The 23,397-nt window shown below is 43.5% G+C and overlaps 1 protein-coding gene across 1 annotated transcript in view; it reads right to left on the bottom strand.

Annotated features, from left to right (window-relative positions):
* IQCA1 (IQ motif containing with AAA domain 1) overlaps positions 1-23,397 on the bottom strand; it is a 171,178-nt gene that overhangs the window by 129,704 nt on the left and 18,077 nt on the right. Inside the window, exon 5 of the mRNA XM_068966006.1 lies at positions 4,410-4,615. Within this exon, the coding sequence (XP_068822107.1) occupies positions 4,410-4,615 (206 nt within the window). The remainder of the gene's footprint in view (positions 1-4,409; positions 4,616-23,397) is intronic.

A 23,397-nucleotide genomic window follows, 5' to 3' on the forward strand; every position in this document is an offset into this window, starting at 1 on the left:
CCCTATTCTCTCATCAAAAGAGAATTTCTAAGAGTGCTCTGCAGGTATTATATTAATCTACTTTTTTTGTTTGTTTGTTTTTAACAGGGTGTTTTAACATTCTAATGTTTATTTTGGATTATCCCAAACTAACTTCATGCCTTTCTTTACTTTCTAATTATTTTCAACGAGGCTTTTAATTACAAAAACAATACTCATAAAAGACTTCTAATTGTACAGAAGAATATAAAATAAAAAGTAACATCACTACATGAAGTATCATCACTTCAAGGTATATAGATGGGGAAACAACAGAAATAGTGAGAGACTTTATTTTCTTGGGCTCCAAAATCATTGCAGATGGTGACTGCAGCCATGAAATTATAAGACGCGTGCTCCTTGGAAGAAAAGCCATGACCAACCTAGACAGCATATTAAAAAGCAGAGACATTACTTTGCCAACAAAGGTCCACATAGTCAAAGCTGTGGTTTTTCCAGTGGTCATGTATGGATGTGAGAGCTGGACCACAAAGAAGGCTGAGTGCCAAAGAAATGATGCTTTCATACTGCGGTGTTGGAGAAGACTCTTGAGAGTCTCTTGGACAACAAGGAGATCCACCCAGTCCATCCTAAAGGAAATCAGTCCTGAATATTCATTGGAAGGACTGAAACTGAAGCTGAAGCTTCAAATACTTTGGCCACCTGACATGAAGAACTGACTCATTAGAAAAGACCCTGTTGCTGGGAAAAAGACTGAAGGCAAGAGGAGAAGGGGACAAGGATGGTATCACCAACTCAATGGACATGAGCTTGAGCAAGCTCTGGGAGATGGTAAAGGACAGGGAAGCTTGGCTGGCGTGCTGCAGTCCATGGGGTCACAAAGAGTCAGTCACAACTGACTTGACTAACTGAACAACAACAACAAAACCACTATTCTTGTCCCCAGTGGTAGCCATGCTAACAAAGTTTCTAGTGAACCCTTTCAAAAATTTTCCGTGCATACACAAACACATATTTTTAAATCCACGTATGAATATATCTTTGTATATGTGGGTATAGATTATATATATTTTAGCTTATTTGGGGTTATAATTGTACACAGTGCTTTCATTTGGTTATGTCACCTTTTAAACTGGGTTTTAAAAGTTTATATAAAAGTAAAGAGGGCTTCCCTAGTGGTTTAGAATGGTTAAGTGGTTTTTATATATTTTATATATATATATATATTTATATATTTTAGCTTATTTGGAGTTATAACTGTACAAAGTGCTTTTCAATTTTGTTATGTTACCTTTTAAACTGGATTTTAAAAGTTTATATAAAAGTAAAGAGGGCGTCCCTGGTGGTTAAGAATGGTTATGTGGTTAAGACTCTCCCTGCCAATGCGGGGGACACTGGTTCAATCCTTGGTCCAGGAGTCAAAAAGAAATGAACAAATAAGAATCTTTTTTTAAAAAGTAAAGAATTATTTCATCTGCAGGAAATGTATTTGTGCACATCTGTTCTCTGAAGTCCTCAGAAAAGAGAAAAAAGTTCCTGATAAGGAAAGTTCACGAACAGAGGGCAGATCATCTTCGTTAACTATGAAAAGGAAGGTTTCAGTTATAAACCAAGATAATTTAAACAGAAGGCAATTCTTTTGAAAGAGCTGCCTTTCTACCTAAATTTCCATGATTGCAGAAAACCATCCCGAGTGCATTTCCTCCAGACACAGTTAGGTAATCAGATAAGAACAGAAAACCTTGGCCCTGCCGGTCTGCACAGGCCACTGCTTCGAGGGGAGACGTGATCACCACCGTCCCTTCTCTGCAGTGGGCACCGTCCTCACGGGCCGTCCACTGCTTCAAGGGAGGGGCCCAGGGGTGAGCAGCTGGCTACAACTCAGCGGGAGTAATTAGGGCCTGCCTCTGGGGCTAAGTCGCTCGTCTCTCAACAACCCCACGAAACAGGTCTGAGTCTTGCCCACGTGTCACAGGTGAGGAGACGGACGGCACAGAGAGGCTGAGCCACTTCCGAGGCTGCACAGCTGTCCTCAGGCTCCGGTGTGTGTGCTCACGCAGACCGCCTGCAGGAGGAACGGGGAGGGCGCCAGCAGAGCCCAACGGGGAGACAGAAAGGAATCGCAGGGCGGCCCTGAGCGGGGGTGTCATTAAGGGGCTGAAGCTGAACAATATGCTGGGGGTCCAGGCCAACGGGGAAGAGAAGGCAGAGGCGTGAGGACACCACTGGGACCTTGGGCCCCAACCTCCAAAGTCTCAGACCAGGAGGGGATGAGTGCTGAGACCTGGGCAGAGACCCCAGAGTGCCTGGAGAGCATCACAGACCGCCTGGGCGAAGCGAGGTGTCTTCCTGTGCGTGCGGCACGCAAGGGGGTTGGATGGAGCCGGGAGCAGGGGACCTGCTGGTGAGAGCCCACTGGTCTCCAGAGGCCTGAGCATGGCACCCCAGGTGCTCCTGGGGAACATGGGGCTTGGGAAGGACTCAGCATCCCAGCGGTATGAGGCCTGTTCAGGAGACGAGAGGCCGGAACTGCAGCTGCCCAGGGACTCGCCCCAGCTCCCAGCTGGTGCTACGAGGATTGGTGACTTCGCTCTGCAGTCAGATGCCGCGAGGGGACATTCGTGATGGGGAGGCATCTGAAGTATATCTGACTGCAGATATACTCAAAGTACATAGTTAACCTTAAAGAGACTATTTTAAACCAGAAGAGACTGCTACCTGTTAAGCTTTTCCTATACTGAAAGCGGGGGTTTAGTGGAGGGCAGTGGTGGGGCAATCTGAGGACAAGTGATTAGAATACTTAGTTTCGGTATTTGAGTAACAGAAAGACACGCTATTTTTAAAAATGAAACGCTAACATCTTTGCTGGTAACTATATCTTTTCTTTGACATATTTGCTAACAGCTTTATGGATGTATACTTAATATGTAATAAACTGTTCACGTTCATGGGGTTCTAGCAGTAGGGAATACTGGAGAGGTTTGCCGTTCGCTTCTCCAGTGGGCCTCACTTTTTCAGAACTCTCCACCATGACCTGTTCGTCTTGGGTGGCCCTGCACGGCATGGCTCACAGCTTTATTGAGCTGCACAAGCCCCTTTGCCATGAGAAAGAAGATGGTGGAAGAGGATGAGATGGTTGGACACCATCACCGACTCAACGGACATAAGTTTGAGCAAACTCCAGGAGGTAGTGAAGGACAGAGGAGCCTGGTGTGCTGCAGTCCACAGGGTTGCAATGAGCTGGACATGACTGAGCAATGGAGCACACACAAGTGTTCATATTTAAATGTAAAGTTTGATAAGTTTGAGATACCTATCTATCTACCTATCTATGAATATTTTATGTCTCCATGAAACCATCACCACAATGAAGAGTGAGGGGGAAGCTGATAAAAGAGAACCCGTTTTGCTATAAAATATCCCTGAAAACACATATAAAGAGAAAAACTCACAAAAGTAATCAATTTTGAATTTTAAAAAATCATAAATATTTAAAAGCTCTATTTATATAATAAAAGACAAGCTCCCCAATCAAAACCATGTGACTCTGATATCAAACATTCTGAAAGAATCTTTGTTATAAAATTTAAGGATTATTGAGGAGATGCTGTGTTAAGATCCCATACAGAGTTAACGCAAGAGAAGCTTACCGACTGCTTAGGTTTTTCTGAATCACTGTAAAGTAACTGATGTATGTCAGACACCTGTTGCTGCGTGGTAAGTCACCCCAACAGTCAGTGACTGAAACGATACACGTTACTGTGGCAGGGGAACCAGGTGTGGCTTAGCAGAATACCCGTGTCTCAGGGTCTCTGCCCCTTCGAGGCTGCAGTCAGTGCTGGCTGGTGCCGCAGCCTCTCTGGAAGGCTCGCCCAGGGAAGAAGGCCCTGAGTTCACACACGTGATTGTGGACCGGACTCTGTTCTTCTCAGGCTGGAAGGAGGCCCTAGGCTCCTTGCCGGCTGTTGCCAGGAACCTCTGTCAGCTCCTTCCAAGTGGGCCCTTCTGCTGGGCAGCACCTGACCGCTCTCAGAGTCAGAGGGAGAAAGCAAGTGAGGGACCGGGAGGCAAGCAAGACGGCAAGTTCGCTGTCGCTTCTGCGGCATTCTCTCCTTTAGAGCTGAAGTTCTAGGTCTGCATCACACGCAAGGAGGGGAGGGCATCAGCGGGGGAAGAGGTGGGGTCAGCAGAGGCCATCCGCCTACCGCAGGGATTCGTTGCTGTTCAGTGGCTCAGTCGTGCCCAACTCTGTGACCCCATGGATTCTGGCACACCAGGCTTCCCTGCCCTTCAACTCTTAGCCTTTCTACTTTTCTAAAATGAAGCCAGAAAAGCACATGAATCTGTATCAGGATATTTCTATGCTTAAAAATATCCCAGGACATCACCCACCACAGAAGAGACTGTCAGGACAGACGCCCTGCACTCACCTGCATTCGATGAACCAATGACGGATCTGATCCTGAAGGTTCTCCTTGATGTCGGGACCCTCTGTGAGTTTCAGGTCATCCTTGATTGTGACTAAGGCATCTCTGTATTCCTCTTCGTGCTTTATCTGCACGTTATTCCTCAGGTGGGACAGCCTGTCAGCCTGGATCATTGCAGCACTGACTTCATTAAACAAAGGAGGTGGATTCTGAAAATACAGGCCAAAAGGTTTGAGATCATGAAGGTTATAGTGCTGGTGAAAAACATCAGACACTAGTGAAACATGTCAGTATCTTCAATCGTGTCTTACCCAGGGCCCTTAAGAAGTACAAACAGAATGAAAGAATCAGATCTGGCAGGAGAACTTGAAGGAGTGATTCGCCACGGTGGGGAGGAAGGATCAGATCACTTCGTACATTTTTGAGAAACTGGCTGGGGGTGGGGGTAGGTAGCTTAAAAAACGCATACTTGGTAAATCGTTGAAAAATCTTTCAAGTTACAGAAAGTAAAGCTTTTCTAAATCTTCTCCGTTAGGGGGAGAGAAAAGAGTATCGAGTAAGAAAGCAAGAACCGATGAAAAGAGTTTGGGTGTTCTGATTTCAAGAGAAAAACGCTACCAGGATTTCCCTGGTGGTCCATTGGATGAGAATCCACCTGCCACTGCAAGGGACGTGGGTTCAATCCCTGGTCCGGGAAGACTGCACATGCTGCAGAATATCTAAGCTCGTGTGCCACAACTACTGAAGCCCTCACACCCCAGAGCCTGTGCTCCACACAACAGAAGCCATCACACCGAGAAGCCTGTGCACCACAACTAGACAGCAGCCCCTGCTCCAACCAGAGAAAAGCAACAAAGACCCACAGCACAGCCAGAAGTAAACACACAAAATTACAAAAAGAATAAATCATGCTGACAACACAAGCTGCCAATACTAAAAACGCACTGATTCATAATATTTTGTGCTGGATTTTATTGTCTTCTCTGCTCTTGATGTTATTAGGTCTGTCTTGTCTGTATGATGAAATACTGTACAATGCTGTACTTCTGTGCGGATCTTCCCATGTTCATTCAGGTTAGCAGCTTGAAGTCAGCTACAGGAATATTTACACCATCAGTCAGTTCAGTTCAGTTCAGTCACTCAGTCGTGTCCAACTCTTTGCGATCCCATGAATCGCAGCACGCCAGGCCTCCCTGTCCATCACCAACTTCCGGAGTTCACTCAGACTCACGTCCATCGAGTCCATGATGCCATCCAGCCATCTCATCCTCTGTTGTTCCCTTCTCCTCCTGCTCCCAACCCCTCCCAGCATCAGAGTCTTTTCCAATGAGTCAACTCTTCACATGAGGTGGCCAAAGTACTGGAGTTTCAGCTTTAGAATCAGTCCTTCCAAAGAAATCCCAGGGCTGATCTCCTTCAGAATGGACTGGTTGGATCTCCTTGCAGTCCAAGGGACTCTCAAGAGTCTTCTCCAACACCACAGTTCAAAAGCATCAATTCTTCGGTGCTCAGGTTTCTTCACAGTGCAACTCTCACATCCATACATGACCACCGGAAAAACCATAGCCTTGACTAGATGGACCTTAGTCGGCAAAGTAATGTCTCTGCTTTTGAATATGCTATCTAGGTTGGTCATAACTTTTCTTCCAAGGAGGAAGCGTCTTTTAATTTCATGGCTGCAATCACCATCTGCAGTGATTTTGGAGCCCCGAAAAATAAAGTCTAGAAATGAGCAAATACGACAGATGAAGGCTTGATTTACTACTTTGATCTGACTGTGCAGACTTATGAAAGTGGGAGGGAAAATAAAAGTGCAGATACACATAAAAGTGTGTCATGTCTGTGTCAGAAACTATCATCTGACTCAGCAAAGGAGTCCTTGACTTAAAAAAAAGTTGAATGAGTGACATCCCGCCATAGATTTTCCTGTTTCACTTTCATCTTCCTCATTAACACAAAGAAAAATATCAGTCGACATGCACACTGAAATGACACTCATTCATCAACTGCAACCACAGGCTGACAACAGATACATGGGTTTAGTAAAAATCAAGGAAGGTGCTCTGAGAGAATCCACAGCTACGTTGAATATGCAAGGAAGAGAAGTGCATATTTCACAATTATTTGTAAATTGCATGTACATATCCTATATCAATGACATGGTAATAAACATAGGTCTGAATACATACGCATGTATTTCTTTCCAGAGAGTCATGGTTAAGCATTATGCAGGAGATGTGGGTTCAATTCCTGGGTCGGGAAGATCTCCTGGAGGAGGAAATGCAACCCACTCCAGTATTCTTTCCTGGAAAATTCCATGGACAGAGGAGCCTGGCGGGCTACACTCCATGGGGTCGCAAAGTTGGGCATGACTGGGCACACAGAGCGCAGAGCCTGGGGCCTGGGCACATCTGAGATCAGAACTCAGTTGTCTGTGATTCCTTGGTCATCTGCATACCCCTCCACTGCCCACCTCTGTGGGCCTTTCTTCCCAAAGAGGCTCTTTGGGATGGGATAGTTAAAAAGCCCTCAGAATCTAGGGCAAAGCTTCTTGTTGTTTAGTGGCTAAGTCCTGTCCTGCTCTACTGTGACCCCATGGACTGCAGCCCGCCCGGCTCCTCTGTACATGGGATTACCCTAGCCAGAATACTGGAGTGGATTGCCATTTCCTTCTCCAAAGGCTGAGCTAACCAACCTCAAAAGATTTGTTTGCCAAATCAGAAGCATAAACTAATCTTCCTCTTCCTGGAAAAGTGAACAAGATAAGCCAAGGGTCTGAAGAGGAGTGCGAACGTGGACTGTGGGTAGAGGAGATGGGGTGGGTATGGGGAGAAAGAGATAGCACGTCTGATAATGTTCACACAGACCAGCAGTTCTCAACCTGGTTTGTGCCTCAGTACCTTTGTCAGTCTGGGGAAGTCTACGGATTTCCTCTCAAAATAACGTTTTCGAATGCAGGCTTCCCTGGTGGCTCAGTTGGTAAAGAATCTGCCTGCAGTGCAGTACACCTAGGTTCGACCTCTGAGTCGGGAAGATCCCCTAGAGTAGGAATGGCGACCCACTCCAGTATTCCTGCCTGGGAAATCCCATGGACAGAGGAGCCTGGCGGGCTATAGCCCGTGGGGTCACAAAGAGTCGGACATGACTCAGCAGCCAAACCATCACCAAAGATAAAATGCACAGATTTATCTGGGAAACCAATTACACTGACACATAGCTCTACCTGGAAATGATTAGGCTGGGATTATGGACGAGTGAGAGAAAGGCCACAGAGATAAAGTGCCATTTTCATCAACGTCGTATCAAGGGTGCACACTGTCAGCAAGACTTACGGCTGATGATGCTTCCCTGGGTCACCTGACTTAGACTTCACACTGCCCTCTTTGGAAGAAAGTCATTAAGTGCACCCCCAGTTAAAAAGTCAAAAGTTAAGTTCCTCTCCTTGAGGATACAGCTTCTAAAATTATTTGGGATCACGCAGCTTAGATGATTTGTCGGTTTGCTCACATTTGTTAATTTACTTGATCTTGTATTTTTATCCGTATGGCCTCATGGATATTCATTTTCCACTTCGGGTTATAATCCAGTGCTGCTTTATTGTTTTCTTTTCAAATTGTCCCAGTTTTGATCACTGGGAGCTCTTCCAGTTGGCTCCTGTGTCACTTTGAAAAACTTCCATCATTATATGCATGTGTTTCTGTGGTTTTAAAAAACATGTTCACTTTACATATACCTAATTGTTAAAACTTCAGTAATTGTCTCCCCAAGAGTATCATACCCCCAAATCCAAAACAACAGGGAAAGATTAGTTGCTTCAATAAATGGTGTTGGGAAACATGAAGGAGAATGAAACTGAGCCCTGATCTCACACTATAGACAAACATCAACTCAAAATGGATTAAAGACTTAAACATAAAACATGAAGCCAGAAAACAACTCAAGAAATAAAGAAGAGGCTTCTTGACAGTTGTCTTAGCAATAATTTCTTGGGGTATGACACCAAAAACACGGGCAACAAAAGCAAAACTAGACAAGTCGAACTATACCAAACTAAGAAGTTTCTGCGCAGCAAGGAAACAAGAAACCAAATAAAAACGCAACCTACAGGAAGGGAGCAAATATTTACAAACCACATATCCAATAAGGAGTGTGGAAAAAATATAAGGAACATATGCAACTTAAAAATAGCCTAGACAGGCAAGGAACTAGGAGACAATTTTTGCCAAACAAGACACACAAATGGCCAACAGGTATATGAAAATGTGTCACCATCACTGATCATCAGGAAAATGCAAACCGAAACCACGAGAGACAGCACCTCACCTCTGTTAGAATGGCTACTATCAAGTAGAGAAAAGACGGGAAACTGGAACCCTTGTGCACTGTCAATGTGAATGTAAATTGGTGCAGCCACTCTGGAGGTTCCTCAAAAAATTAAAAACAGAACTACTGTATGACCTGGCAGTCCTACTTCTGTGTATGTATTCCTATGGATGTGAGAGTTGGACCGTGAAGAAGGCTGAGCACCGAAGAATTGATGCTTTTGAACTGTGGTGTTGGAGAAGACTCTTGAGAGTCCCTTGGACTGCAAGGAGATCCAACCAGTCCATCCTAAAGGAGATCAGCCCTGGGTGTTCATTGGAAGGAATGATGCTAAAGCTGAAACTCCAATACTTTCGCCACCTGGTGTGAAGAGCTGACTCATTGGGAAAGACCCTGATGCTGGGAAAAATTGAGGGCAGGAGAAGAAGAGGTCGACAGAGGATGAGATGGTTGGATGGCATCACTGACTCGATGGACATGAGTTTGGGTGAACTCCGGGAGTTGGTGATGGACAGGGAGGCCTGGCGTGCTGCAGTCCATGGGGTCGCAAAGAGTCAGACACGACTGAGTGACTGAACTAAACTGAATTCAAAGGAAATGACCTAAAGAGATATCTACACCCCATGTTCACTGCAGCCTTATTCATAATAGCCAAGATATGGCTACAACCGAAAGCCAGGGCCCAGTTTAGATCTGAAACTCCCTAGCTTTTTGTTATAAGTTTTTGTTGTTGTTGTTGTTTATGTTTTCGGTTACTGTTCCTTTACAATTTCCTTCCTCTGTTCCCTTCTTTTTTTCAAGGAACTCCTGCAATTTTCTTTACACACGTCCCTCACCCATCACTTTGTCATTTGGCTACTTGGAGGAGATTTCCTTAACTTTTTCTTTCAACTTTATTTTTTGAAATTTCTATTATTATATTTTAACTTTTCAACAGCACTGTCCTATTTTTTGGTTTCCCATTGGTGGGGGGCATGGTACTTTAATTCCTGGATTTAATAATCTGTTTTTGTTTCTCTAAGGTTATTACTTTCAGAATTTCATTTTTCATTTTTATTCTCTTCCTCTTTCTCCTTCCAATTTCTTTTCTGCTGCATCTCTGTCTCTCCTAAGTGACTGGCAACTCTTTGATGCTCACCTTTATTTAGGAGGAGGCTCCCAGACCTGTTTGGAAGCTGTGTAGGGTGGCTGCTGACTGCTGGGGTCAGAGCTGTTTTCTAGGAGGTATCTGAAGATGGATTTCCCTGATAGCTCTGATGGTGAAGAATCTGCCTGCAACGTGGGAGATCAGAGTTCAATCCCTGGGTCAGGAAGACCCCCTGGAGAAGGGAATGACAACCTACTCCAGTATTCTTCCCTGAAGAATCCCATGGAGAGAGGAGCCTGGGGGTATCTGAATGTTTGTTGAGGTATCTGAAAATCAGTATCCAAATGTGTCTGAGCTGGTCAGTTTCTGCAGACAGAACTCCTCCCACATGCGCCAGACGCGGTAGAAGCATGGCTGCCCGAGCCCAGCAGAGGGAGGGAGCTGTGGGCCTCACTGCCGTGAACACAGAATTTCTCTTAATCCTCCCTCTCAGAACAGGATCTCAGTTCACTCCTCACTGGGCAGAAAGAAGAAAACACATGCGCTTACTCTACCAAGTTAACCCAAAATCACTGATACATTTGAGTTAGATCGGATAGACAGAGTGCCTGAAGAACTATGAATGGAGGTTTGTAACATTGTGGGAGGCAGTGATCAAAACCATCCCCAAGAAAAAGAAATGCAAAAAGGCAAAATGGCTGTCTGAGGAGGATTTACGAATAGCTGAAAAAAAGAAGAGATGCAAAAGGCAAAGGAGAAAAGGAAAAATATACCCATCCAAATGCAGAGTTCCAAAGAATAGCAAGGAGAGATATGAAAGCCTTCCTAAGTGAACAATCCAAAGAAATACAGGAAAACAATATATTGGGAAAGACTGGAGATTCTTTGAGAATATTAGAGACACCAAGGGAAGATTTCATGCAAAGATGGGCTCAATAAAGGACAGAAATGGTATAGACCTAACAGAAGCAGCAGATATTAAGAAGAGATGCCAAGAATACACAGAAAACCTGTACAAAACAGATCGTCATGAGCCGGATAACAAGGATGGTGTGGTCACTCACCTACAGCCAGACATCCTACAGTGTGAAGTCAAGGGGGCCTTAGGAAGCATCACTACGAACAAGGCTAGTAGAGGTGATGGAATTCCAGCTGAGCTACTTCAAATCCTCAAAGATGATGCTGTGAAAGTGCTGCACTCAATATGCCAGCAAATTTGGAGAACTCAGCAGTGGCCAAGGGACTGGAAAAGGTCAGTTTTCATTCCAATCCCAAAGAAAGGCAATGGCAAAGAATGCTCAAGCTATTGCACAATTGCACTCATCTCACACGCTAGTAAAATAATGCTCAAAATTCTCCAAGGCAGGCTTCAACAGTAAGTGGACCAAAAACTTCCAGATGTTCAAGCTGGATTTAGAAAAGGCAGAGGAATCCAAGATCATATTGCCAAAATCTGTCGGATCACGGAAAAAGCAACAGAATTCCAGAAAAACATCTATTGTTGCTTCACTAACTATGCTAAAGCCTTTAACTGTGTGGATCACAACAAACTGGAAAATCACAGCAAACTGGAAGAGATGGAAAATACCAGACCACTTTATGTGCTTCCTGAGAAACCTGTGTGCAGGTCAAGAAGCAACAGTTAGAACTGGGCAGGGAACAACAGACTGCATCAAAACTGGGAAAAGAGTATGTCAAGGCTGTATATTGTCACCCTGCTTATTTAACTTATATGCAGAGTACCTCATGCGAAACGCCAGGCTGGTTGAAGCACAAGCTGGAATCAAGATTGCCGTAGACGAATAAGCTCAGATACGCAGATGACACCACCATTATGGCAGAGACAGAAGAGAACTAAAGACCCTATTGATGAAGGTAAAAGAGGAGAGTGAAAAAGCTGGCTTAAAACTCAACATTCAAAAAAGGAAGATCATAGCATCTGGTCCGAACACTTAATGGCAAATAGATGGGGAAACAATGGAAACAGTGACAGACTTTATTCTCTTGGGCTCCAAAATCACTGGGGATGGTGACTGCAGCCATGACATTAAAAGACACTTGCTCTTTGGAAGAAAAGCTATGACAAACCTAGACAGCATATTAAAACTAGAGACATTACTTTGACAAGAAAAGTCCTTCTAGTCAAAGCTATGGTTTTTTGAGTAGTCATGTACAGATGTGAGAGCTGGACCATAAAGAAAACTGAGTATTGAAGAACTAATGCTTTTGAATTGTGGTGTTGGAGAAAACTCTTGAGTTCCTTGGACTGCAAGGAGATCAAACCAGTCAGTCACGAACTTCCATGGTGATTTCTAAAAGAAATCAACCCTGAATACTAATTGGAAGGACTGATGCTGAAGTTTAAGCTCCAATACTTTAGCCACCTGATTCAAAGAGCTGACTCACTGAAAAGACCCTGACGCTGGGAAAGACTGAAGGCAGGAGAAGGGGACAACAGAGGACGAGATGGTTGGATGGCATCACTGGCTCAATAGACATGAGTTTGAGCAAGCTCCAGGAGATGGTGAAGAATAGGGAAGCCAGGTGTGCTGCAGTCCACGGGGTCACAAAGAGTCGGACATGACTGAGCAACTGGACAACACTGATATATCTCTTATGTTCCTTTGTTTTAAACTTTTCAGCATCAGTTTGTTTGAAGTTTCTCCCTTCCAACAGCATATAACTGGGTATTAAAATTCAATCTGAGAATGACAGAAAAGAGGACCTTTATTCATTTAGATAAGTAAAATATTTGGAGCTAATTCTGCCATCTTATACTTTTTAACACAATTTCTTGTTTTCCCTTTCCTGTCTTTTGATGGCTCAGACAGTAAAGAATTTGCCTGCAGGAGACCCAGGTTCAATCCCTCAGTCAGGAAGACACCGTGGAGAAGGGAATGGCAACCTACTCCAGTATTCTTGCCTGGAGAATTCCATGGACAGAGGAGCCTGGTGGTCTACAGTCCACGGGGTCTCGAGTCAGACGTGACTGAGTGACTAACAAACACCTTTTGCTGGGTTTATGCAGTTAGCTTTGTTCATTCTTGCCATGTAGTGGTTAATAAATTGTACATCTTATTTTTCATCTTCTGCCAGTTATTCTGAAGTTTTTAAAACACAATAACCATCACCTGTATTTCTATCTATGTCTAGAATTCACTAGTATCTCTACCATTTCTTTAAGCACGTCTAGGAGCTCTGCACGTGTTCACTTTCATTCCCCCAAACTTCTGGTCTATAATCACAGATTGTGACTAATTTTAAAAATTAGTAACTATTTAGATTTAACCACTGTTTTGGTTTCTCTATTTGCTCTTCATTCTCTTATTCACTTTTCATTTTGTTGAAGCATGTCCTTGAGTGTAACTTTCAGAATGGATATAGTCAGCCATAAATATTCTAAGTACTTGCATTTCTAAAATGTCTTCATTTGGTCCCTCCCCCTCAAATGGCAGTTTACTAGCAACCTTGGAGAATACTTCTAACAGGCAGAGCTGCCAGAAACTAGTTTGTTGGGACTTTAATGACTGCTGCTTTGTAGATAAGCTTTTCTGCTCTTAGGATGCTTTACAGACTTTTGAAAGTTCATCACAATGAATCTAGGTGAGTGCATTTCTTCATGTATCACATTCCCCATTTGGTGGGTCAATTCAATATAAAGAATTACTTCTTGGGACTTCACTGGTGGTCCAGTGGTTAAAGACTCGGTGCTTCCAATGCACTGGCTGGATCTCTGGTAAGGGAACTAAGATGTTGCTTGCCACATGGCGTGGCCAAAATGAGTAAGTAAAATGAAGAGATGTTACTAAAAAAAAATAGAATTTTGTCTTCCTCTCTGTAAATTTTCCTTCTGTTATTTCTTTATCTGTTTCTCCTGCAATAAATATTGCATAAATGGCAGACCACCAGTTTGATCAGAACTTTTCTCTTGTATTTTCCATCTCTTGTTTATTTGCTTGCATTGTGCTACCAAAGATTTACCTTTCACAATCAATTTGGCTTTCAGGTCTGTCCATTCATTATACGGAATTATTTAGAATATTAGGAGGGTTATTATTGTTTTGCTTTTTGAGCATGCTTTTATCTTCCCAACATTCTTTCTCATTTTATATTTGCTCCTTTCTTGCTTTTAGTAGCCACTTTTTTCAGGGTCACCGCCCTTATGGCAGAAAGCGAAGCACTAAGGAGCCTCTTGATGAAAGTGAAAGAGGGGAGTGAAAAACTAAGATCATGGCATCTAGTCCCATCACTTCATGGCAAATACATGGGGAAACAGTGCAAACAGTGAGAGACTTTATTTTTGGGGCTCCCAAATCACTGCAGATGGTGACTGCAGCCATGAAATTAAAAGACACTTGCTCCTTGGAAGAAAAGTTATGACCAACCTAGATAGCATATTAAAAAGCAGAGACATTACTTTGTCAACAAAGGTCCATCTAGTCAAGGCTATGGTTTTCCCAGTGGTCATGTACTGATGTGAGAGTTGGACTATAAAGAAAGCTGAATGCTGAAGAATTGATGCTTTTGAAGTGTGCTGGAGAAGACTCTTAAGAGTCAGTTGGACTGCAAGGAGATCCAACCAGTCCATGCTAGAGGAAATCAGTCCTGACTATTCATTGGAAGGACTGATGCTGAAGCTGAAACTCCAGTACTTTGGCCACCTGATGCAAAGAACTGACTCATTGGAAAAGACCCTGATGCTGGGAAAGATTGAAGGTGGGAGGAGAAGGGGATGACAGAGGATGAGATGGCTGGATGGCATCACTGACATGATGGACATGAGTTTGGGTAAGCTCCAGGAGTTGGTGATGGACAGGGAAGCCTGGCGTGCTGCAGTCCATGGGGCTGCAAAGAGTGGGACACGACTGAGTGACTAAACTGAACTGAACTTGTTCAGGGAAATTATTTCAGATGGAATACATCCTCAGATATACTAGTAAGTTCTTTTTTTCCACGTTCACATTTTTCTCAAAACTGTGAAGAGCATTAAAAAAAGTACAGACTCCTAGTTCCACCCTGGTGGTGAGGTAGAAGCAAATAAATACTGTAGTTTGGTAAAATCTTTAAGTGATTCTGATAATAATCAGGTTTGAGGAAAAACTAGTTGGCTCTAGAAAATGGTTTAGTCACTGAGAGCCCACAGGTCAAACCTGGCCCCTTATTTTTGTACATAAAGTTTTACTGGAATGCAGACATCCCCATTCATTTACACGTTGTCTATCGTAGCTTTCACACTACAATGGCTACCCTGAATAGCTGGGACAGAGGCCATACGGCCTACAGAGTCTACAAGGATGATGATAAAGGGAAAGAGGAGGAAAGGGAGGGGGAGGAGGAGATGGAACAGGGGAAGGAAGAGGGGAAGGGGAGAGTTGAGGTGGGGAGGGGGAGGAAGGGGAGCAGGCACAGAAGGAGAGACGGAGGAGGGAGGAATACGAGAGGAGTCACAGAGGAAGACACAGGATGACTTCCTGAGTTTCTGCTGTGCACGCTCACTGGACAGAAACAATGTTTTAGGCCTTACAGCAAGCCAGCCAGGCAGGTATTCTTACCATATAAAGAAATGGGAAAAAACAACAGCAAACAGTGAAATGGAACTAGAGAGGCTAGTTAATGTTCCCTAATTCACACAGCAGGCAGACAGCAGAGGCAGCCACTGACCCCTAGCTTCTGTGATCCAAGGCCATGCTCGGGAGTTTGGGGATAGAATGCCTGGTTTATTTCTTGGCAGGGCCACTTGCCGCCTCTGTGATAGCTAACAAGGCACCGATTCTACTAAGGATGGGAGGCATTAGGGTTTGAGGAGTCCACGGAGCCCAAAGCCAGCCAAGGAGCCTGGCACCTGGTTGTGCTTTATTGTTACACCAGGGGTACCAACATCTTAGTGGGTGAAACCCAAGGATGTTAGGGGCTACCAGGACAGGGAGGCCTGGCGTGCTGCAGTCCATGGGGTCACAAAGAGTTGGACACGACTGAGCGACTGAACTGAACTGAACTGCACCAGGTAAAAAAAGTCCCAGGGATAAGAGAAAGACATGAAAGTCATTTCTAAATCTGTGAAACAAGTATATGACAAAATTCAAGATCTTATTTACAAAAGGCATCAGCAAAACTATACATTTAAATCAATTACGTGGAAAAAAGATAGTCTTTAAAGACTCATCTTAAGTCAATGTGCTCAGATGCTCAGTCGTGTCCGACTCTTTGCGACCCCATGGACTGTCGCCCACCAGGCTCCTCTATCCATGGGATTCTCCAGCCAAGAATACTGGAATGGGTTGCCACTTCCTCCTCAGGGGATCTTCAATCTTGACTCAGGGATTGAACCCAAGTCTCTTAGGTCTCCTGCACTGGCAGGTGGATTCTTTACCACTAATGCCAATATATATATTTAATATATATACAAAAGTAAATTCCAAGTAGATGAAATAATTAAATGTAGCAAGTATGCAGGTGCAAACACACACACACCATTCCCAAGAAATATTTATAAGCCCCAGGAGGCATTTCTCTACTTGAATTCACAATTGAGACACTGTTAGAATTCACTTAATGACATAAGGTCAGTTGAAAAAAAACGAAAATCACACATATAATACTCAATAAAAATATGCATTAGAATGTCTAACAAAATGAGCCTATTGTCTAAGTTGAGTATAATGAGAACATGAGAATGTACAGCTTTTGACTAGGAAAAAACCCTAAAAGTACTTTCAAAGTGAATCTAGAATAAAAATTACAGAATCATTTTAAAAAACAACGTTTTAAAACCAGTGATCTGAATTTGCTTTAATACATAACTCAAAGTCATGATTTTGTGTCAAAGCGATAGGAATTCCCCTTATCTAATCATTGAGAGAAATAACCAATTCTTACATTTTTCAGGTAATGTTTTACATTCCTGGTATCATGAAATACAAGTTTATAATTCACAGAGATTTTTATCTGATCTCTCTTAAAGTCCATTGTTTTTATGAAGAAGTTCAAATGCCTCTCTGCTACAAAGGACCCAAATTTCTTTGTCTCTGATGAAAGTGTAGATTTGTTTTAAGGTCATGCGTCAATGTTATGATTCTTTACCAGTGACTCATATGACATTCCCCTCCCGCCCTCCACACGCTACACTGTTCTTATGGTAAATCATAGCAGATTTTTTCCATAGAGTCAACACATGCAAACTGTGTTTTAGCCGGGCCTTGCCCCCTTTGAATCCTTAAAAGTGAATTTATAAGGGATTTCTCTGGTGGTCCAGTGGTTATGAATCCACCGTCCAATGCAGGGGACACGGGTTTGATCCCTGGTCTGGGAAGATCCATCGTGCTGCAGGGTAACTGGGGTAACTAAACCCCACGTGCCACAACTACTGGGCCTGAGAGAGGCAGCTACTGAGCCTGCACGCCCCAGAGCCAGCGTTCTGCAACAGGAGTGGCCACCGCAACGAGAAGACGCAGACAGCAAACAGCCCGATCAGCAACGAACAAACCGCAGCCAAAAGTGAATAAATAAAAAAAAATGTTTTTAATTGAATTAATGAGTAGGTGACTCTGACTGGTGTTCTCTCAACAGTGCTATACAAAGTGGTCAGCCAACTTTCTGACACATCCACGATCTATGATGAGACAGAAGTCTCCCTGCCCTCACCAGAGTTTTGTAATTGGCATGACACTGTCCCACACCTTCTTGCTCTACATCTCTTCACTGATGTCACATCCATCTTTAGAGACAGAAGTGAGGATCTCATTATCCCATTGAACAGATGGGGACACTGAGGTCCATCAGCTAATGACCACCCCCCCCCCCCAAGCCGTCATATGTTAATGAATAAGCTGGCAATAAGGTTTCTGGAGTCCTCTGGGTGTGTGTTTCCCCTATTACACCATGCTGGGCTGTTAATATGTGTGTACTCATGCATGTTTCTTGAGATAGACTTTGTCTGACAAAAATACATTTGGGGTCATTTGTAGTTTCTTTCTCTAGTTGCTTTTGAATTTAAAGGTTATAATATATTCAGGTCCTACGTTAATGAGTAGCTTTTCCTTTGGGCTAAAACATCTTTTCTTCTTTAGCAACTTTGGTCATATGGAACTCAAATTTGTTAACTTGCCACATAAACAGCAACTCATTTAAAAATAAATTACGAATATTAAAGGGAAATAGAGAACATGATAATATACTATATATGGAAATACATCAGCTGTAGAATAATGCATCTTAATGAAGGCTTCCCATGTGAATAAACCATTATATTTACAAGCTTTCCATGGTTAATGACCCAGAACTGGTTAACGAAACCTATGTTTATAGCAAGGTCCTCCGTCAGCAAAAATATACATATTGATAATTGATGGTGCTGTAAAAATAGGACATAAGATGATGCTTCCTGGGTTTGTGGAGAAATAGGACTCTGTGGTCCATTAACTTAAAATGCTTATCTAATGTTTGATGGGCTTTGTCTTTAAAAATCCTTCTTCAAATTAGTAAGATAAAATGGACATTTGTCCAAATGACAATCTGGCCAATTTATCAGCCTTGCAAATAACTGATTTAATGCTGGCACCTTTCTTGAGCAGCTCATGGTCCTGGGGGTTTTGCTTCTCTTTCATGCTCTGTAGTCACGGGAGGCGAGGATGGAGAAGTGATGGGAAGGAAGAGGGTCCACTGTCCACTCCAGCAAATGCCTGGCGTGTCAATGCAGAGATTAATTAGTTTCAGTTGCCTCCTGGCCACAGCCTGAGAGGGCATCATTAGGGAGCACTCAGAGCCACTCCATCAACCCATCGGCCACGCCACACGCTTCTGGCTCTAATTTGCTCCTGGAATGCCTCATGCTGCGGAGTAAACTGCTCTTCAGTTGGTCTGTTTTAGGATCGTGTGTATGCGTGTGTGTGCCCGTGTATGTGTGTTCCCCAGTTTACAAAAATAAGCCCTTTGTTTCAGCATTTCATTTCAGAGTAACACATCTACATTTATCTACCTGTGTTTATAGAAACACACTTACTCAGAAAGACGAACCCAGCAAGAAGTGGTGGAGTGAAGGCTGTGTGGAGAGTCAGAGCTGATGGCTTTGTTTTGCCCTCTGCTTATACTTTGCCTGGCAAATCCCATGGACGGAGGAGCCTGGTGGGCTGCAGTCCATGGGGTCACTAAGAGTCAGACAGGACTGAGCGACTTCACTTTCACTTTTCAGTTTCATGTATTGGAGAAGGAAATGGCAACCCACTCCAGTGTTCTTGCCTGGAGAATCCCAGGGATGGGGGAGCCTGGTGGGCTGTCGTCTATGGGGTCGCACAGAGTCAGACACTACTGAAGCGACTTAGCAGCAGCAGCAGTAGCTTATACTTTAGTTATGGTTAATCTTTATTTTTGCTGTGTTTTTTCAATCGCTCAGTCATGTATGACTTTGTGACCCCACGGACTGTAGCACACCAGGCTTCCCTGTCCTTCACTATCTTTCGGAATGTGCTCAAACTCGTGTCCATCGAGTCGGTGATGCCATCCAACCATCTCATCCTCCACCATCCCCTTCTCCTCCTGCTTTCAATATTTCCCAGCATCAGGGTCTTTTCCAACAAGTCGGCTCTTTGCATCAGGTGGCCAAAGTATCAGAGCTTTGGTTTCAGCATCAATCCTTCCAATGGATATTCAGGACTGATCTCCTTTAGGATTGACTGGTTTGACCTCCATGCCACAATTTCAATGAGTGAAACACAATGAAAAATAAAGCAATTTCTACCCTGTTATATCTAATGTCTAAAATTTTTAGTAAAGTTTGATTAAGTGCAGTTGGGCTAGAACAGCACAGTTGAGCCTGTTAGCTGATTAGCGTAGTGGTGGGAGCTTAACTGGTTACTTTTGTGTCCTATCGTCTTTAAAAATGTTTTAAAATAAACATTTCAACAGCTCTTACAGTTTTTGAGATGCTATTTTGACTGGTTTGCAAATATTCATTAATTTATTTCTAACAATAAATAAGCAGCCGAATATATGAATACCATTACTACCTTCGTATTATATATGCCGAAACTGAGGTACAGAGAGGTGAAGGAACTTGTCCCGAGTCACACAGCCAGCAAGTGGCAGACTGCGGTTTGGCCTGAAGCGTGCACCTCTAGAGTCTCTGCTCTTAATCCTCTGCGCTCTGTTGTATCTCTTCACTGATGCATTTCTTCTGGCTTAAAATATTTTGTGTGAAAATGGCTTTTTATGGGTACCATGGATCATACTTTGAAAACCTGCACGTTTGTAATTTTAATAGACATTGCTGAGCTGCCTGGTAAGAGACTGCAGGGTTGATTTCCCACGCCCACCCCCCCGCCAGCAGTAAACAATGGCCTTTTATCCCAAATCTTGCCCACAATGGGATATTAACCATTTTGATCATGGCTAACTTAAACAGATAAAAATGGCAACGGAATAAACATTTTGAATCATGAATGATGTATTTAAACCCACGACGACCAGCCATTTCAAAAACTAACAGGGAACACTTCATGTGTCAGACACTGTTTCAAATGCTTTATGGGCACTAGTTCCTTTAACTCACATCCAGGAGCTTGGTGCCAGCACTATCTGCACTTTGCACGGGTGGAAACTTGGGCCCCAAGAAGTCAAGTCGCCTCCCCAGGTCACACGGGAGTAAGTGGTGGAAACAGAACCTGAACCGGGGTAGGCTGGCCTTCCCTTCTCTTCTCCATTAGTGGACTCTGTAATGGGCTCAAATCTGAGATGAATAAAAGCAAATGTCCTGCCCTAGAAAACAGATAAAGACCCCTGGGATCAGGTGACCAAAGGGAGAGAATCCTCTACCTCACTGAGTTTCTGATGTCCTGGGGGCCTGCGGCAAGAATAAAGCAGAGTTAAGAATAACAACAAATAGTTTCAAGAAGTAAACCCATGCACATATGGCCAGTTAATCTACAATAAAGAAGGCACAAATATGCAATGGAGAAAAGACAGTCTACAACAGACGCTGGTAGGAATACTGGACAGCCACACGCAAAAGAGTGAAACTGGACCCCCGTCTCACTCCACATGCAAGAATAAAGAAAACATGGATTGTTGCTGTTGTTTAGTTGCTAAGACTCGTCTGACTCTTTCGTGACCCCATGAACTAAAGCCCACCAGGCTCCTCTGTCCGTGGGATTTCCCAGGCAAGAATACTGGTTAAAGTAAAGTGTTAGTTGCGCAGTTGTGCCTGACTCTTTTTGACCCCATGGACTGCAGCCCACCAGGCTCCTCTGTCCTTGAGATTTTCCAGGCAAGGATACTGAAGTAGGTTGCCATTTCCTTCTCCAGGGGATCTTCCCAACCCAGGGATCAAACCCAGGTCGCCTGCATTGCAGGCAGATTCTTTACCAGCTGAGTCACAGGGGAAGCCCAAGAATACTGGAGTGGGTAGCCTTCTCTAGGAGATCTTTCCAACCTGAGAATCAAACTAGGATCTCCTGCTCTGCAGGCAGATTCTTTACCAGCTGAGCTACAAGGGAAGGAGTGGGTTACTATTTCCTTCTCCAGGGGATCTTCCCAATCCAAGGACTGAAGCTGAGTCTCCTGCATTGGCAGGCAGATTCTTTACCACTGAGGCACCAGGAAAGCCCCAAGAATAGATTAGAGACTTCAATGTAAGGCCTGAAACTATAAAATTCCTAGAAGAAAACATAGGCGATAAACTCTTTAACATCAGTCTGAACAATATTATTTTGGACTTCTCTCTGCACTGAAGAATTGATGCTATTAAACTGTGGTGCTGGAAAAGACTCTTGAGAGTCCCCTGAACAGCAAGGAGGTCCAACCAGTCAGTCCTAAAGACAATCAACCCTGAATATTCATTGGAAGGACTGATGCTGAAGCTGAAGCTCCAATACTTTGACCACCTGATTCGAAGAGCCAACTCACTGGAAAAGACCCTGAAGCTGGGAAAGACTGAGGGTAAGAGGAGAAGGAGGTGACAGAGGATGAGATGATTGGTAGGCAACACTGACTCAATGGACATGAGTTTCAGCAAACTCCAGGAGATAGTGAAGAACAGGGAAACCTGGCATGCTGCAGTTCATGGGGCTGCGAAGAGCTGGACACGACATAGTGACTGAACAACAACTGTAAGTAAAGGCAACAAAAGCAAAATAAACAATGGAACCACATGCTTTTGCACAGTAAAGGAAATGATTAACAAAACTAAAGGGCTACCTACTGAATGGGAGATAGTATCTGCAAATTATATACCTGATTAAGGGTTAATATCCAAATTATATAAAGAACTTGTCCAATCTAATGGCAAAGAACAAACAGCCTGATTGAAAAAAATGAGCAGATGACAAGAGGCATTTTTCCCAAGAAGACATACAGATGGCCAACAGAGACACATAAAACCATGCTCAACATCACTAATTGTCAGGGAAATCAAAATCAAAACCACAATGAGGTATCTCCTCAGACCTGTCTGACTGGTGATTAAAAAGACAAAAAAATAATAAATATTAGTGAGGATGTGGAGAAATGGGAATCCCAGTGCAATGCTGGAATGTAAATTGGTGCAGCCTCTATGAAAAAGTGGGCAGATTTCTCAAAAAATTAAAAACAGAACCACCGTACAATCCAGCTATCTCATTTTGGGTACTGATCTGAAGAAAACAAAAACATTCAAAAAGATAGATGTTCACTGAAGCATTATTTATAATAGCTGACATACAGAAGCAACATAAGTGTCCACGCAATAGATAAACAAACCCAGATGATGAATATGTACAACATACACGCACAGTGGAATATTACTCAGCCATCGCAGAGAGTCGGGCATGACTGAGCGACTGAACTGAACTGAACTGAACTGATACACAAGAATGAAGTCTTGCAGTTTGTGGCAACAGGAAGGGACCTGGAGGGCAATATGCTAAGTGAAATAAGTTAGACAAAGAAAGACAAATAGCATATGATTTCATCTACATGTAGAACCTAAAAATCAAAACATATGAACATCAAAACAGAAACAGACTCCTCGTTAACAGAGGACAAAGTGGCCGTGGCCAGAGGGAAGAGGGATGGGGGTGAGAGAAATGGGCAAAAGGGACAAAGAGATACAAACTTCCAGTTATAAAACACTAACTCACAGGACTGAAATGTAAGGCCTAGGGAGTATAGTCAATTATACTGTAAAATCTTTGTGGGGCGACCATTTCTAAATGTGTATAAATGTGAAATCACTATGATGCACACCTGAAAGTAATACGATCCTCGTGTCAATTACACTTCAGTAACAAAAAGGACAAAAACTAAAGTTACCAGACTGTAAAATCCTATTTAACAGAAAATGGTGACTTTTTTTCCCCCAAAGCCTCCTGAGCTGGACTTTTAAGTCACAGGGTTATTCAGAGCATCCTCCCCACGCTCATCCCCCTGCTCAATCTGACAGCCTTCCATGCACGCCTCTATCAGCATCACTGCTTTCCCTGCTTTGCAAATATCTTCTTGGAATAACACACACAGTACATGGTGGGCGATACCCACTGCCCCAGGGATCTCCTGAATTCTCCCTCTGCAGCTGCCTTAAGACTGGGACCCTGTGGGCTTTCCAACGGCACTGCT

Source organism: Capricornis sumatraensis, chromosome 2, assembly GCF_032405125.1.
Source record: "Capricornis sumatraensis isolate serow.1 chromosome 2, serow.2, whole genome shotgun sequence".
NCBI lineage: Eukaryota > Metazoa > Chordata > Mammalia > Artiodactyla > Bovidae > Capricornis > Capricornis sumatraensis.